At 43.6% G+C, this 17,246-nt stretch overlaps 1 protein-coding gene across 1 annotated transcript; it reads left to right on the plus strand.

Moving 5' to 3' along the window:
• The first annotated feature begins 1,121 nt into the window (after nt 1–1,121).
• On the plus strand, nt 1,122–16,370 carry HAL (histidine ammonia-lyase). Its single transcript, XM_081209651.1, has 20 exons — nt 1,122–1,440; nt 2,364–2,424; nt 2,586–2,613; nt 3,057–3,131; nt 3,379–3,451; nt 3,598–3,664; nt 3,878–3,915; nt 3,994–4,119; nt 4,611–4,750; nt 6,119–6,166; nt 7,003–7,150; nt 8,116–8,211; nt 8,792–8,850; nt 9,097–9,177; nt 9,948–10,013; nt 10,102–10,267; nt 11,323–11,457; nt 14,320–14,428; nt 14,545–14,614; nt 16,089–16,370. Exons 1-20 carry the CDS (start codon nt 1,194–1,196, stop codon nt 16,245–16,247), a joined length of 1,992 nt encoding a protein of 663 aa, XP_081065777.1. The 5' UTR covers nt 1,122–1,193; the 3' UTR covers nt 16,248–16,370.
• Nucleotides 16,371–17,246: the final 876 nt, after the last annotated feature.

A 17,246-nucleotide genomic window follows, 5' to 3' on the forward strand; every position in this document is an offset into this window, starting at 1 on the left:
TCTGGTGCACATGCAGAACCCAGCTCCAGTGCTGCCATTTTTTGTCTTGATTTTTGAGATTTTTCGCCTTGCCAGATGGTTCTGCAGAACCTTCAGCATGGCTTATAACAAGCATGGTAAACCTTTCACCATTGCTTTTGCCTAGCTGGAGTGTGTCCTTGAACTATGATAATTCCTCTTGCTCAGGTGGAGTGTGTGTGTGTGTGTGTGTGAGTGAGTGTGTGTGTGAGAGAGAGAGAGAGAGAGAGGCTTAAATGCAGCCTGCTCTGCAAGGGCAACAAATATATTTGCCCGCTATTGTCAGTGTGGCCCCCTGAAGACTTCCTCTAAGGCGGGGGGGGGGGGGAATAACTCTTAAACTAAAAAGAATCCACATCCCTGACTTGCAATCTATGAATAAAAACAAAGTGCAGTGGTACCTTGGTTTGCATATGTCTTGGTTTGCATACGTTTTGGATTACAAACACGTCCAACCCAGAAGTACATGTCTCGGTTTGCAACCTTTCTTTGGATTACAACCCCCCCCCCTTTTTTTTGGATTAAGAACAATTTTTCTTGGAGGCCCCATTGGCGAAACAGGTTACAGCCTGTTTGGGTTTACAAACTGACCTCCGGAACTGATTATGGTTGTAAACCAAGGTACCACTGTAATGGATAAAGGCAGTAGAGCCATATTGGCTATCAGGAAGCAGCATAAAATGTCAACTGCTGCTTAAATAACAATTTTTTGGAAGGGTCCATGGGTCAGGTTCAATCATGCCCCCTGCCCCCAATGAAAAACATCTGAAGCATCTTCCTAAAACGGAAAACAGCTTGTTTGCCGAACTTATCAGGAGATGAAGTTCTATAATGAACTTAGTAGGGCAAGGTTGGAGCATGGATGTGGGAGTGCACTGAGTCCGGAATAAATGCCAATGTGTACATAGCTTTGGATTCATCTTTTCCCGTTTCCTCATTGCTTTGTTGTGATAGGGGTGTGTCACCCGTGTGTGTGTGTGTGATTTGATACTTGGCTTAAATACACATGCTTGTTTGCAGAGTGAGGGAACTTTGGGGTGGGTGTGTAGCTTTTTGGCCTTTTCTGATTGGGACAGTGGAATTCAGTCAGGTGGCATGTGCTGCAGATTGCACACCTATGCAGTGCTCACACCGACCCTCCGCAGTGGAGGGACAAGCCCAGGCGGAGAACAAGCATGCCAAGGTACACTGTGCATGTCCGAGGGGAATGGCTTGCCGTGCCTTGCCGAAGTGGCGCAAGCACAGTGAGGTGGCTGGGGAAAGAAGCCGTCAGGCGTTACATGAAAAACAAGCCTGACAATGGAGGCTTCGGTTCTGTGGAGGAAGTACAATTCTACGTCCGCCGTTGCAAAGGCCTTGGATTGCTGGATCAGGACGATACTTTGGAAGATGTCCTCGAGGACAATGAATTTGTGGAAGTTGGTAAGTAAGCGGAAGACAAGTTGCAATGTTTGCACATATTAAGGAGAAGTTCATAAAGGGAAACACTTGGCAGGAAACAATGAAAATGTTTTGATATTGTGATGGGAAGTCTCTCCAAATACCATCAATGTCTGGGGGGGACCAGCATGCATTTTAAGTGTGCAGTATTCCAGCCAGTTATTTTCACAAGGGTTGCTTAGAGTGCTGTTTCCATTTTCCATGTTGGTAGGCTGAAAGAAAACTCCACATGTATCCAGATATACTTTGGACTTAAACTGGGATGTCTTCTGCATCTCATTAACTGTAACATCCCAGACTTTGACTACAGCAAATAGAGGAAGAAAAGAAGCAATTGCTTCCATTTTGTGCTGTGTTATTCCTCCTCGTTTCCAACTCACTGCCATACGTAAATTAGTTGATAGGGTCTTTGAAGCAGTAGCTTGTGGGTCTTTTGGCTTCTGCTGTAAATAATCAGACACCCCCACTGATATGGATCATATAGTAGATTGATCACATCCAGGCCTCATTGAGATGTTGCTTACATACTGGAGTTGCTGGTTGGAAATCAGAAGTGCAAAGAGGCTCAGGAAGCTGCCTCACACCAAGTCGGACACTTGGCTCATCTTGCCAGGATTGTCTACACCGACCAGCAGCTACTCTTTGGAGTGTCAGGCAGTTCCCAGTCCTACTTTGAGATGCCAGGGATTAAATCTGAGACCTTTTGGCATGTAGAGCAGATGGTTTCCCAGAGGACCACTGAGCCACAGCTTCTCATGTGAGAAAATGGAATAAAGGTGTTTAGGAACAATTCCAAATGCTTAGCAAAATACACTTCTGATTACAGGGATAGCCTGTGAAAGCATAACTACGCTGGCCACAGAATAAACAAAATGTCATTGATGGTTGTCTCTCTTTCCTTTCAGTGATACAAGGAGATGTAATGTCCCCAGACTTCATTCCATCACAGCCTGAGGGTGTTCATTTGTATCCTTGTTAAAAATGTGGTGGTGGTCTATTGTTTTTCTGAGGCCTCATAAGTCGAGAGAACTTAGTTTTCGCATGTTGTCTCTCCTATACCCGCAAATGTGGACTGAAATCTAAATGATCTTGTATTACATTATATATTTTCCTATGCTGTGCTTCAGATATAGTAAATATCGAGAACCAGAACAGGTATGGAGCAAGAGTAACTTATGAAGAACTGGTGTTTGAATTATGTCTTTCCCTGTCCTTAATTCTCCTCCCTATGTGTTAAGTTCTAAGTCTGCTATATATACTATGCTAAATGCTATGTGCCTGTACTCCTATTTAACACAATGGGATTTGCTTCTGAGAAAACATTAACAGGCTTGTGCTGCACAATAAATAGTAACGAAATAGAACTTAAAAAAAAAAACCAATTCTGTAATGCAACATGCAACATAGTCACAGATTTTTGAAGTGCTGAAAAAAATTAACTGCAATAGTTCTTTTAAACACTTATATGAAAATGTGATATTCCCATTGTAGCAACACTGACTGTACAGAGACATAAATACTGTGTCCACATAGCACAACTGGTTAATTACGTTTATCCATGTCGTATTCTCTTATTCTAACGCTGTTCTTTTATACAGTATATTTATTTAGATGGGAACCATTTGACAACACAGGATTTAGTCAATTTAGGAAAGGGGCTGTATAAGATTAAGGTGAGTACTGGAAAGATTATAACTCTAAAATACCCAGGGGTGGAATTTAGATGATTTTAGACCCTGGACCTTTGACCCACTTCCTCTTTTAGCCAGCCCTGTTGTATCTGGGGGCCCCTCTGCGTGTTTTCCTGAGTGGGGCCCTAGACCTCTGCCCAAATGTCCTACAGTGACAGCACCCCTGTAGATACTTTATTTGCATTTTAGCTCGAAATAAAAATATATATAAAGACAATTTTATTTCTAGTTAACCCCTGAAGCTGAAACTAAAGTCAGAGAATCAAGAGATGTTATTGAAAGTATTCTAAAGGAACAGAGAGGTAACCATTAATTACTTTATTTTATAAATTGGGTGTGAGCAGTTGGGAGTACTGCAATATATGTAAAAGTGATTACATATATTCAATTGCATTTTTTTTATTTAAAAAATGCAAGTAAAGCATTTGTTTTATCATTCTTCTTTCAGTTGTCTATGGAATTACTACAGGTTTTGGGAAGTTTGCACGAACTGTTATTCCAAACAGCAAGCTATGGTATGTCTCTTTTTTAAATTTACAAAAGAAACCTATAGAAAATGCAGCCAAACAGATTCTAACATGTTTTATTTAGTGAGGTTACTTTCCATTGGTTAAACGTTCTGTCTACAATTTTATTTGTTCTGTTTTTGCAAGAAATTTAAAACTTTGCCTGCAGTTGGAACTAATTGTATTGTGTGTTTTTCCCCTTTCTTTCTTTCTCTCTCTGAGGGAACTTCAAGTGAATTTGGTTCGGTCACATTCTGCAGGTAAGGAAGAGCAGATCTTCCAGATGCTTTCCTACGATTTATTCTAGGCTATACTGAGGTGGTTGTTTATCCTTGCAGGTGTTGGGAAGCCTTTGATTCCAGAGAGATCTCGTATGCTCTTAGCTCTAAGGATCAATGTCTTAGCAAAAGGATACAGTGGAATATCACTGGAAACTCTTCATCAAGTCATTGAAGCATTTAACGGTAACGTAATCTGTGCTATGCCACATTTTTGCAGAGTTCAGCTTTCAGTGCAATAGGCATAATTTTGAAAGGGGATGAAGCTCCCATCAAAAAACCAATTTTTTCTCTTTGTGCCAAAAAAATGCAGCAACTTTCCCATTTGTACCTAGAACTGTGCAAAGAGAGGTGGTGACATCCTGCACCTTGCAGTTTAACCTGCACCTGCAGCTTCTAAAGAAAGATTGATTTCAGAATATACTTTCCAATAGAAGCAAGGCCTATGCAATGTGCTGTGGACTGTCTCCTTGAAAGGGGCAGTGCCATTTGGGATATTGGTGGTCAATAGAGTGTTGTAGCTATGAAAGGCAACGGGCAAGTTTGGTTTGCATAAGGCACTCCTTCAGGTCACTAGGAGTAAAGCTCACTGCTAAATTTCAAGGGTCAGGGTGAATTATGGTATGTGTATTTCTGTAACCAAGGTCTGCTTCTCCCGCACCCTCTTGTTCTTATAGCATCCTGCCTGCCCTACATTCCTGAGCAAGGGACTGTTGGAGCCAGTGGAGACTTAGCACCTCTTTCCCATCTTGCTCTGGGACTCATAGGAGAAGGGAAGATGTGGTCTCCAAAGAGTGGATGGGCTGATGCAAAATATGTAAGAGACAATGCTCTGCTGGTTCCTTTTGGTTTGCTGAAGCATTCGTGAGAACGGTGGAAGGTGAAGAGGGGTGTTTCGTTCTGATGCTTTGCAGATTAATGATTTGTAATAAATTTAGGCTTCTTACAATGCAATCTTATAAGTAAATATAGGATCTCAGTCCTAGATTTTAATGGGGGAAAGTTATTGACCAATTATAACAGATGTGCAACAGGGAGACATATGAGGGCTTTGTGTCACAAGCTGAATGTTCATAACTTATTTTTAATGAGGGTATGAGTGGCACGTGACCATCCACACACTGTCCGCTGCCCCGCCCCCCGCCTCCCACAAAGTCTTAGAGCTTTCATAGCTTGTCCACTTTTTCTTTATGGAATGTTTCTAAGCTGTATTTTCTGCCCTTTCCCTTCAAACACTACTCCCCACTTTCAACTTACTTTCTTCCATTCTGGGCATGGGCAATGGCATTTCTGTACCTTTGTACCTTTTAATTCCCACCCCCTCCCAAAGGAAGAGTGCAAGAGCAAAAATTTGATTGGGATTGCATCCAGTCTCTTGGTATTCTAAGTCTAACGTTACTGATCAGCATGTATGGAGAACTGCAAGCTGAAGAACTGGAACAGACAGCAGTAGAAATAATCTATCCAGAATGTCTTGCTGGCTTTGTAGCATGATGGGAGTGGCAAGGTGCCCTTCTGTTGTTCAGTGACAGTGACTGAGTGCTGCTCATGATTTTCTGGTAGCACGAGCAAATGATCCTGCACAATGTCTACCATGGTTTTTAATATAGATGTCGTAACCCATAGACAAAGCAAAGGATTTGTGTATTCTTAGCATGCAAATGCCGGAACTTTTCTGAAGCCGAAATGTTCTGCCAGCCAAGGGTCTGTTAACTTCAAATGGTTTCAAGTGATGAACATAAATGAATTCTGACAGCAACTGTGGTAATGTTTCCTTATAAGCATGTCCCACTGATTTAACTGGGACTCACTGCCAAGTGAGCATGCACAGAATTGCAGTTCAGAAGGAAACACAGGGTCATGTTTTTAATTAATTTTTATGCTGATAAGGCGATATAGGGAGAGGCTTCCTAAAATGAATATGTTGTTTCCGGTGCAAACTAGAGGAACTACATGAGCCTGAAAGGGCATGTTAAAAGAATGCAGAAGTGGGATTCCATGTATGGAACTGAAACTACTACTAATTTAAACCATTAGTTTTTTTTAAACTATGGGTGTTGAAACATCCTTGAAGCCACTTCTTCAATTCTGCTCGGGCATCTTCCTTCTCAGTAGAGTAGTTAAAAATATTTATGGGGTAACAAAAGATGAGCCCAATAAGTTTGTTACTGATACTGTTTTACAGGTGCTGGAAGCTCATGGACTGAAACCAATTACACTGAAGCCCAAAGAGGTAATAAAATGCATAGAATCTCAGCAATAGTCCAGTAGGCGGAAGCATGTACTATGTAGCTAGACCATGTCATACGTACCCTCCAATATTGTTCTGATTAAAATTGGGATACACATTTTTTTGTGCCAAACGCACATGCGAGCCAGCTGGGGTTTCCCCGCCCCAGCCCCCTGTCTCCGTTACCAGCAGCAGCTCCTTCAGCGAGCCCCAAAGTGGCTCCTCCCCATCCCCATTGCCATCCCTGTCTTTGTCTTCTCCTCCATCAGTGGTGGTGGCCTGGCCTGCGCCACCAGCAGCTCCCTCTCTCTCCCACCCCATGGGCTCCAGCTCAGCCGCCTCCTTTCTCCTAAAAAATGTGGATCTTTCAGTGTCAAACTCTCGTGGGAGCCAGCTGTCTCTCAAGAGAGAGCAGCACCAAAAACGGGACATTATGGGATCTAATCAGAAACTGGGGTGGCTTCTATAATTCTGGGATGTCCCAGTGAAATCAGGATGCTTTGACAGGTATCGTAATGGCGAAGGGAGCATTTCTAATTTGCACTGTTCGCTAGAAGGCACTTTTACAGTGAAGCGGCTTTAAGTCGGGAGAAGCTTTTTCACTCCAGTGGCCACAGTTGTGGGTGAGGCCAGAGCAACGGATGTCAAGTTCATAAACTCCAAATGTCCCTATTTTCCAGGGACTGTGCCAGAATTACAAAAGCAATCCCAGCTTCTCATTTGATCCCGGAATGTCCCTATTTCCCCCCAGCCGTTGCTTGTGAGGGGAGAGGGGGGAAACGCATGTGTCTTTATACAGAGAGAGTCTCTGAAAATTAATGCTTTCTGTTTCTTTGAAGGGCCTGGCTCTTATAAATGGGACGCAAATGATTACTTCTCTAGGATGTGAAGCAGTTGAAAGGGCCAGTGCAATTGCTAGACAAGCTGACATAGTGGCTGCCCTCACGCTAGAAGTTTTGAAGGGCACAACAAGAGCCTTTGATACTGGTTAGTATTGCATTTTCTAAGGCTGCTAGGTCCCTTTTACAGAACATACTTAAATCTGGGGTTTTGGGTATTTGCTTTGTTGCTTCTCCCACATTTCTGTGATGATGTGATTCTGATCTTCACAGTGCCAGCAGAATTGTGACCGTAGGAACTACCAACGTCATTGCTTTTAGTGTCTGCTAACGCCCTATGGGAAACGGTTTAAGTGATCTATACTGCTTTAAAGCCCGGTCATATATACTAAGCTCCAACATCTCAGTCTCCAAGTGTGGATTCTTAAGTAGCCAAAATGGTGCCATTCACACATTATAGCCAGGTACCAGTAGGTTTAGGAGAACCACAAAGTTTGTAGAACCATCCAAAACAATGTAAGCGAGAGAGACTGAGCATGCTCAGTGTCACTGAATGTTGCTGATATAGGTTGAGAGGCAAATAGAATGGAATACAGTGGTGCCCCGCAAGACGAATGCCTCGCAAGACGGAAAACCTGCTAGACGAAAGGGTTTTCCGTTTTTGAGCTGCTTCGCAAGACGAATTTCCCTATGGGCTTGCTTCGCAAGACGAAAACGTCTTGCAAGTGTTCCAATTTTTTTCCGCTTCCCCCCCTTTTTCTAAGCCGCTATGCCGCTAATAGCCTTTTAGCCGCTAAGCCTCTAAGCCTTTAATAGCTGCTAATCCGCTAAGCCGCTAATAGGGTTGCTTCACAAGACGAAAAAACTGCTAGACGAAGAGACTCGCGGAATGGATTATTTTCGTCTTGCGAGGCACCACTGTATACTGGAAAGGGCATGGCTGGCTAGAATCCTAGCCAGAATCACTCCACACTGTAGCATTTGCTGCAGATTTCACGTAACTATAGTCCCAGGCTTAATACACCTGTCCAAGTGTTGCTTGCAAAACTGTCCTTAATTTGAAGAGAGGGGATAAGTGTTGTGCTGTAACTCTCTATCTTTATTTTAAAACAGATATTCATGCACTGCGACCACATCGAGGGCAGATAGAGGTGGCTTTTCGATTCAGGTCACTTTTAGATTCTGATCACCATCCCTCTGAAATAGCAGGTGAATGGCCATTTTGGGTGATACATACTTGGCATATTTGCTTAGAAAAGAAGCTGGAACAATCTGATAATTTCATCTCGGTTTATTTTTAAAATGCTGTATCTAGCCCTCAAAAGTAAGTAAGAAAAAATAATTAAGTCCTGGATATAATTTGCTAAAGGCCAAGAAAGCAAAGGAATGTCTTTTCTTCAGCTGGGTAATTGTTTCAGCCCCTTCCACATAGTTTTCAGCACTGGTCCAGTTACCAGAAAGGCTTTCCTTGAATTTTGTTTCCCCGTTTCTTACTAAAAAGTCCCAGATATTAAAAAAAATGAAATTGTTCATTAAATATATCCAACTGTCAGACTTCAGCCTGACAATATGCAAATCTCATTTCATTTTCTTTTTTAAATCTTGTTTTGTAAAACGTTTAAAACAAAATACACTGTAAGTGTAACATTTCACATTATCCAAGCATGTGATACTCCAGGGCAAATCTCATATTTTGACTTGGCGCTAGAGAGGTTTAGAATTAAAATAGTAACTTTGCTATGTTTTCTTCTTCTTTAAAATAATAAGTTTTCATTTTACTGTGTTGCAGAATCTCATCGATTTTGTGATAGAGTACAAGATGCATACACACTGCGTTGCTGCCCTCAGGTAAAGCTGAATGTAAACTTGGTTCTGACACGTGTAGCCAGGAACTCAGTTATCACTTCCACATGTAAAGAAAATGGTTCAAATCTGTCAGTGAGCTGAATTCTATTCTCCTTAACAAAAGTTAGAACCATGGAAGGCAAAGCTTGGAGGTCCCAGGAGCAGGACAGAAATAAAACTAGGTCTGTATTTAAAACAGTAATTTACAAAGATGCAAGATATGTGGCTAATATCTGAAATTTCCTTTAGGTTCATGGCGTTGCAAATGACACGATAGCATTTGTCAAGGACATAATCACCACAGAACTCAACAGCGCAACAGACAATCCTGTATCTTTTTTGCATAATTCTGCTGCCTGAGTCAAGTGTATGTTTCACACCGTTCCACATGGACCTGTGGCTTTCATTGTTTCTGCAGGAGCTGTCAGGCAAAAGTGATCCTACATACTTGTGCATTTAGGTTGTAAGTTTTAAAGCGTATTGTTCTTAACTTACCTGAGGCCTATCATCTTTAAAGCCCTAACCTAAACAGCTTAGGACAAACAAAATAAAAAAAATCCTTCCACTAGCACCTTTAGAGACCAACTAAGTTTGTTATTGGTATGAGCTTTCGTATGCATGCACACTTCTTCAGATACATAGGCTACCTACCTATAGCTTAGGACAAGGATACCTTAAGGACCATCTCTTCCCGTGTGAGCCTATTTGCTCATTATGATCTACTGAGAGGTCTTCTCTATAACTTATTAGTATTGGAGTGCGATTGGCAGGAATGTGTGAGAATGTGCGGCCACACCTAGCCTTTGGAACTCCCTGCCTCAAGAAGCTTATATCAACTCCCTCTCTGGTCTTCCACTGTCCCATATGAACACCTTGTAGTTTGGTGGTCCAGATGAAAAATAAAGTATTTTGTTGACCCTCTGGAAATATATATATTCCTTATCATACATTATTGGTTTAAAAACATGTTTAAACATGTGCCTTTTTTGTAATGGAAAAGTAGAATAGAAATAATACTAACAAATTCAATAATAAATGAATAACTTGGGCTTTGCTATGGCCAACCTCACTACTGCTGAAGCCTTAATGTGTTCCTTAAGATGGTTTTTGCTGAGAGGAAGGAGACAATTTCTGGAGGAAATTTCCATGGTGAATACCCTGCCAAGGTAGTTAACAACATTCCCCCCCTTTTTTTTACTTTTTACAATTTAGGGCTTTAAAAACCATCACTAAAAACCAATATATGTCTTTCAGGCTCTGGACTATCTTGCAATTGGGGTCCATGAACTTGCTGCGATTAGCGAAAGGAGGATCGAACGGCTCTGCAACCCATCCCTCAGTGAGTTGCCGCCATTTTTAGTCACAGAAGGAGGTCTGAACTCTGGATTCATGATTGCACACTGCACAGCAGCATCCTTGGGTGAGTACAAAATGGCTGAAGGGGCTGCCAGAGGGATTGAATACACGGACCTCTCAATATCCCAGAGTTAATCTGCTGCTCTGACCAGTCTTCTTGCATTTCCCTCTCAGGTATTTGAGTCTTGGGCTATGTACACATGACCATTACACTTGGGATGTGTCTCCTAATTCCTAAATCCAGCATGAGTTCAACTGCTGGAATAGCTAGGCCATTTCTAGAATGTCAAGGCATTTAAATAAATCACATGCAACCAGTACATTACAAGAAACTACAGGATAGCTCTAGATATTCCCTCATGTCCTGAGTAGGCAGATTCAAAATTTAGTGGAGGGAGCACACTGCAGCCAGAGTTAACAGTAATGTGTACATGGCCCAAGTCTCTGGTTTAAATCTCTTCTCTGCCCATTTATTCTCTAATTCATGGTCTTGGCCTCTCTCCCATTGGCAGCACAAGGATATCTTGCAGGGCTGCTGTCAGCATTACTGTGATAAACATTGCTGAGATAATGTATAGGAAGCTTTGAACATGTAAAAAGAACCCTGTTAGGTCAGACCCAGAAGCTCACCTGATCCAGGCAGATGCTTATGGGAAGCACAAATACAGGGCTTGTGTTGGTGTTCCTTCCATGCTGTCTTTCTCCTTGGCAGTGTGAGCGCTTTTGGAGTGTCCTCTACATTGGGGGGAAAATAAGGTTTATGGATGCTATATATTGATATTACGCTGCTGATCTGCACAGAGTACTGTTACAAAAGCGTTTCAGGGATCCTCGTTTCCCTCACTGACGGCTGCTCAAAGTGGGGCATTGTTTACATCCGGGGTAGTCAACCTTTTTATACCTACCGCCCACCAATGCATCTTTCTTGATGGTAAAATTTCCTTACCGCCCACCAGTGCTCGATGGAAGGAGGATTCAGCTTGTGCCATAGAACCCCCTACCGCCCACCTAGAATCTTGAAACGCCCACTAGTGGGCGGTAGGGACCAGATTGACAACCCATGGTTTACATAGTGGCTTGCCTCAGAGGCTACCATTTATTCAAACTGGACTTTTGCAGTTTCCGAGAACAAAGCCTTGTGCCACCCGTCTTCTGTGGATACTCTTTCGACCAGTGCTGCTACGGAGGACCACGTGTCCATGGGAGGATGGGCTGCGAGAAAAGCACTCAAAGTCATTGAGCATGTTGAACAAGGTAAAGTCATAGGCCCAACTGGATATTAACTGTGGTCACATCTACGCCACACACAGAAAGCATAGAGCTTCCCTCAAAGAATCCTGGGAACTGTGGTTTGTTAAGGGTGCTGGGAATTGTAGCTCTGTGGCAGATAAACTACAGTTCCCAGGATTGTTTGGGAGAAGCCATGTGCTTTAAATATGGTTTAAATGTATAGTGTGGATGTGACCAGTGTTTCATACTGTGTGTAAGCTTCATGGAAATCGATGGGAATTGCTTGCATTTTAAAAATACATTTGACTGGATTTCACACTTATACATAAATATATATATTGCAGTTTATAAAAAAAACACTGTAGAAATGAGATGAAGATGATAATAAGTAGGAACAAATATAAATTATAAATAACAAATAATTTCAGAAAATATTACAGAGGAACTGCTGTGGATTGTCAATAACAAGACATAATACTAAGAATTGCCTGCATCATTTCATCCCAAAGTGTTTAGGGTCAGAATGGCAAGAGACTTAATGCAGACCCCAAAACTATTAAGAGATCAGGAAAGGCACTGCAATACAAGAGAGTGGAGCAGCCTCCCTCGGTTGGCTTCTTGAGGGAAAGATAGATGAAGGCAGAAATTGGTGTCAGTGCTGCTATATGTATTTTTAAGTGTGGGGCTCTAGTGGATTTGGGGCATTTGGACTTCAACTCAGGCAACACAGTTTCTTAGACTGACACTGTAAGTAGTGATCCTGGTTCACTGTGCTTCATTGCATAGATCAGTGGTTTTCAATCAGTGTGTTGTGGCACCCTAGGGTGCCGTGGGCAACACGGGCCTCTGTCCCTCTTTCCTTCCCTCCTTCCTTTGATGCTCTCTTGCATCTCTGCCTCCCAAAGGCTTGCCCAGCTCTTTGTTGCAGCAGCCTTGGCTACAAGCTCTGCAGGTGAATGGTGCCTCTGGGGCTGGCCAGGTTGCCAGGAGCTGCGGCGGCCTCAAAGTAAGCAAGCAAGCAGGCAGGCAGGCAGGCAGGCGAGGGAGACCAGCCAGCCAATCCACCAGCCCTTGCTGTTGGGAATGGACAGACGAGTCCTAGGTCCCTGTGGCAGTAAGGCAAACTAATCTGACTTCTGAACTTAGGAAATCCAAGCCACAGGGAGAAGTTAATTCTTCTGCCTTTGATGCAGAACCTCACCTCCACCTTGGCATCACAATTCCTCTTTCCAAGGCTTTGAGTCCTGACTCAGTAAAACTGTTCTAGAATCTTTGCATGCTTTTCATGTCATGCTTATGGGTTTTATGTGTGTATAATTCATTCAAATGTGCATATATATCTGCACAGAGTGCCACAATATTAACACACTCCATAGGAAAGTAGATTTAAGTTTCTTTAGTCTTTTACTTGCATCTAAATTCATAGAACCATTTCAAATACAGTGGTGCCTCGCAAGACGAAATTAATTCGTTCCGCAAATCTCTTCGTCTTGCGGTTTTTTCGTCTTGCGATGCACGGTTTCCCATAGGAATGCATTGAAAATCAATTAATGCGTTCCTAGGGAAACCGCCTTCAGACCAGGTCCGGGGACAGTCTGTCCCCGGACCTCTTCTGAAGGCTGGGGGGGGGACAAGGGCTTTTCTTCCCACCCCCAGCATTTTAAAAAACCCCGGGACAGCGGAGGACTTCTCCGCTGTCCGGGCGATCTTAAAATGCTGGCGGGCGGCATTTTAAAATCGCCCCGGACAGCGGAGGACTTCTCCGCTGTCCGAGGCGATTTAAAAGCCCCTGGGAAGGCAGGCAGGGGGGACAAAGACTTTTGCCCCCCGCCAGCCTTCAGAAGAGGTCCTGGACCTCTTCTGAAGGCGGGCGGGGGGCGAAAGTCTTTGCTCCCCCCCCGCCTGCCTTCAAAAGGTGTCCCCGCGGCGGCGGGAGGTGTCCCCTGCCCCCCGCCCGGCTTCGGAGCACCGGGAGAAGCGATCTCCCCGCAGCCCCTTGCTGCAAAAGACGTCCGGGGGAAGCGGGGAAGAAGCGCTTCGCTTCCCGCTGCCCCCGGACCTCTTTTGAAGCAAGGGGCTGCGGGGAGATAGCGTTCTCCCTGCAGCCCCTTGCTGCAAAAGACGTCCGGGGGAAGCGGGGAAGAAGCGCTTCGCTTCCCGCTTCCCCCGGACATCTTTTGCAGCAAGGGGCTGCAGGGAGATCGCTATCTCCCCCCAGCCCCTTGCTTCAGAAGAGGTTCGGGGGCAGCGGGAAAGCGAAGCGCTTCTCTTCCCCGCTTCCCCCGGACGTCTTTTGCAGCAAGGGGCTGCAGGGAGATCGCTATCTCCCCCCAGCCCCTTGCTTCAGAAGAGGTTGGGGGCAGCGGGAAGCGAAGCGCTTCGCTTCCCCGCTTCCCCCGGACGTCTTTTGCAGCAAGGGGCTGCAGGGAGATCGCTATCTCCCCCCAGCCCCTTGCTTCAGAAGAGGTTGGGGGCAGCGGGAAGCGAAGCGCTTCGTTTCCCCGCTTCCCGCGGACGTCTTTTGCAGCAAGGGGCTGCAGGGAGATCGCTATCTCCCCCCAGCCCCTTGCTTCAAAAGAGAAGACCCGCTGTCCCCGGGGCAAGCTTCGTTTTGCGAAGCAAGCCCATAGGGAAATTCGTCTTGCGAGGCAACTCGAAAATGAAAAAACCTTTCGTTTTGCTAGTTTTTCGTCTCGCGAGGCGTCCGTCTTGCGGGGTACCACTGTATAGGATTCTGCATTTCATATATCCAGTCAACCCATAGTAACAATGTGCCCATTTGATGGTGAGCACTAGTCCTAAGATCTCATCCTCATCTGTTTACATCGAATGTTTCAAAAATGACCAGAATTTGCCATGGTGTTTTATGTTGTTTTTGTTTACTAGTATTGGCTGTAGAACTCCTTGCAGCATGCCAGGGCATTGAGTTTCTACGCCCCCTCAGAACTACGACCCCATTGGAAAAAGTCTATGACCTTGTGCGCTCTGTTGTCAGGTATGTCAAACAAACACTTGCCCAGAGACGGTAACTTCTGAGAACATTGGCCAAACATTAACCACTTACCACCACTACTAGCAGATTTAGAAGTTGTTCAATTTGTCTCCTTTCAGGCCTTGGATGAAAGATCGCTTCATGGCCCCAGACATTGAGGCAGCTCACAGACTGCTTGTGGATCAGAAGGCAAGTGTTGATATTGGCAGCTAATGGAGTCTGATGAGGAGACTCCATGATTTTTAAAAGTTCCTCTGTGTGTTTAGCTACTTGCTGCATAATATGTGCCCTCATGCTTATGATTTATTCCGACATTCTATGAGGAAGGAAAACAATCTTGTACCAAGAAGACTTAATTTGCCATCTAGGAAAACAGGTTGGAGAAAACCATATATTTGACACTTGTTCAGCACCACAAGTCTACCACTAAACATTTGAGTGATTGGGGTTAGAGAAGTAAATCATGCTTATCATAAAGTGAAAGACGGATTGTAGCTAGGCAAGTGAGCCATGTTTATTTATTCCAGATATTTCTTTGCCACTATTCAAAGCAGCTCACAATCAAAGAAATTGAAAGCATACAATACAATAAATTAGCAGAACAATAAAGCCAAATATTAAGACCAGAGTTAGGTCAAATTAAAACAGCATCTAAAAAGCCTGGAAGAATAAAAGGTCTTCACCTGGGAACGAAAATAACAAAGCTTGGATTCAGGTGATTGGGGAGAATCTTCCTAAGACAGGGCAGAGGTGATTAAAAAGGACCAATCAAAGGTCATCCCCAATCTCGCTGATGATGGCAAAGGGACTCAAAGAAGGACCTCTTAGGAAGTTTAACATCTGGGCAGGTTCATGTGGGAGCAAAGAGCCCTAAGACACAAAGGGCTTTAGAGGTCAAAGCCAACACTTCAAATTGTGCTTCTTAGTGGACTAGAAGCCTGGACAGTTGTGTTACAAATGACAAGTCATATTCTGTATGTCTGGCCATAGACCACATGGAATCCACAGCTGAATTAACATGTATGTCTGCAGGAGGTTTGAGCTTCTGACAGGAAGTTCATAATAAAGAAATGAGAATCTTGTTTTTGATCATTCTGTGTTAAGTGTGTTTTATTGTTCAAAAAGAACATGTTCACGTACTCCATCTGGCTAGTATACATATTACAAAGCCATCCCTCAGCATATCTGAGTCCCTGACAGTCTTCTAAGGCCAGGCACAGCCTCTGGATATATTTTTCTCAAGTATTAGTTCCAGCATGAGAAGGGGGTGGGTGGAAATGATAGCAGCCTCCTGTGCTGTGTTTGGCATTTGTTTGCTAAAGTGAGCCCACCATAAAATGCAGCTCCCTCTTCCCTTCCCTCCCCTATAGAGCTGGTCTTGTGTGTCCTTGTAGAGAGTGATGGGATGGAGTACGGAGGCAATGTACACTGGACACACATCAGTCCTCCTCAGAAACCACCATCTGGGCATACCCACAGGGCCTACTTTGTCCAGATGTTTGCACTGTACATTTCCACTGAAAGTAGGTTTTTTTGCTAAGTTGCACCAATGGTTTTTAAGTATATGATTAGGATCATGTATGAGAAATGTTATCTGCCAATATTTTCCTCCAAAATCTAAGTCTTTTGCTTCTGACACTACTTTCTCTCTTCCTACCTGTAGGTTTGGGAAGTAGCTGAACCATACATTGAAAAATACAGAAGGGAGCACCTCCCTGAGTCCAGGCCAATCTCCCCTACTGCCTTTTCATTAGCAGCAAGTGAAAATGCCTCACGCTGTCGCCACCAACATCATCATAGCGACTCAGAAGAATTTGATTAAGAGTAAATGCTATCAGAAACGAACCCCAGTACTTCAGCTGATAGCAAAATCTGTGTGTTTTTAATAACTCCCGTATTCTGTACTTTATGCCAAAGGCCAAAAAATAAAAAGATTCCAAAGCCGTATCAGTTTGAATGATTTCACAATGGCTGAACTTTGTACAAAAACAAGGTGAATGTTAAATTTATCTGTAGCAAATGGGTGGATGCGACAAAACTTGTGCAGATGTGACTTATTTTGTGAGTTAATTTAACCACACTAACATCAAACTATAATTTAGCCAACTAAAATTAGCTAGCTTTTTTTTTTAATTTATAAGAACAATAAATCTAATGTTGCAATCTTTACAGAGACTCCTCCTCTCCTTATTGCATTTATATCTCACCTTTTTCTCCAAGGGGCACAAGGTGGGATACATGGTTTCTCCCCACAGTTAATCCCCATAACAAGTCTGTGAGGCAAGTTAGGCTGGGAGTCAGTGACTGGCCCAAGGTCACCCAGTGAACTTCATAGCCAAGTAAGGATTTAAACCCTGGCCTTCCAGAACCTAGTCAGAGACGGATGACTATACCATACCAGCTTTGGTCTCTTACAAAAAAAATTAAAAAGCCAATGTGCTGATTCCTGGGCCATATAAATCTTGCTTTGTGAAGTCATCTCTATAAACGACATATCATGTTGTGGAGGGGAGGTTGTTACTCAAAGGAAACACATGTTCACAAACCACCTTGGGTAGATGGAAGTAGCTGGGTAGTTATTCAAGTCCAACCCACTGCATAAATGTTATCTGTGAACTCCCTGCAGTCATTGGGACCTGCTTGTGGGTTTCACCTGACCACTGTGAGAACAGGACCCTGGACTAGATGCAGCAGAACTCTTCTCATGTTCTTAACTCTGGTTGTGAAAAATTATGAGGTGTATGTGGGCACATTGCAATGCAGAGCTTTGATTTCTTTATACAAGAGGACCTTCATTAATGGAAAAAAACCAGAGTTAATG

Source organism: Podarcis bocagei, assembly GCF_964188305.1.
Source record: "Podarcis bocagei genome assembly, chromosome: 10".
In the NCBI taxonomy this organism is placed as follows: Eukaryota; Metazoa; Chordata; class Lepidosauria; order Squamata; family Lacertidae; genus Podarcis; species Podarcis bocagei.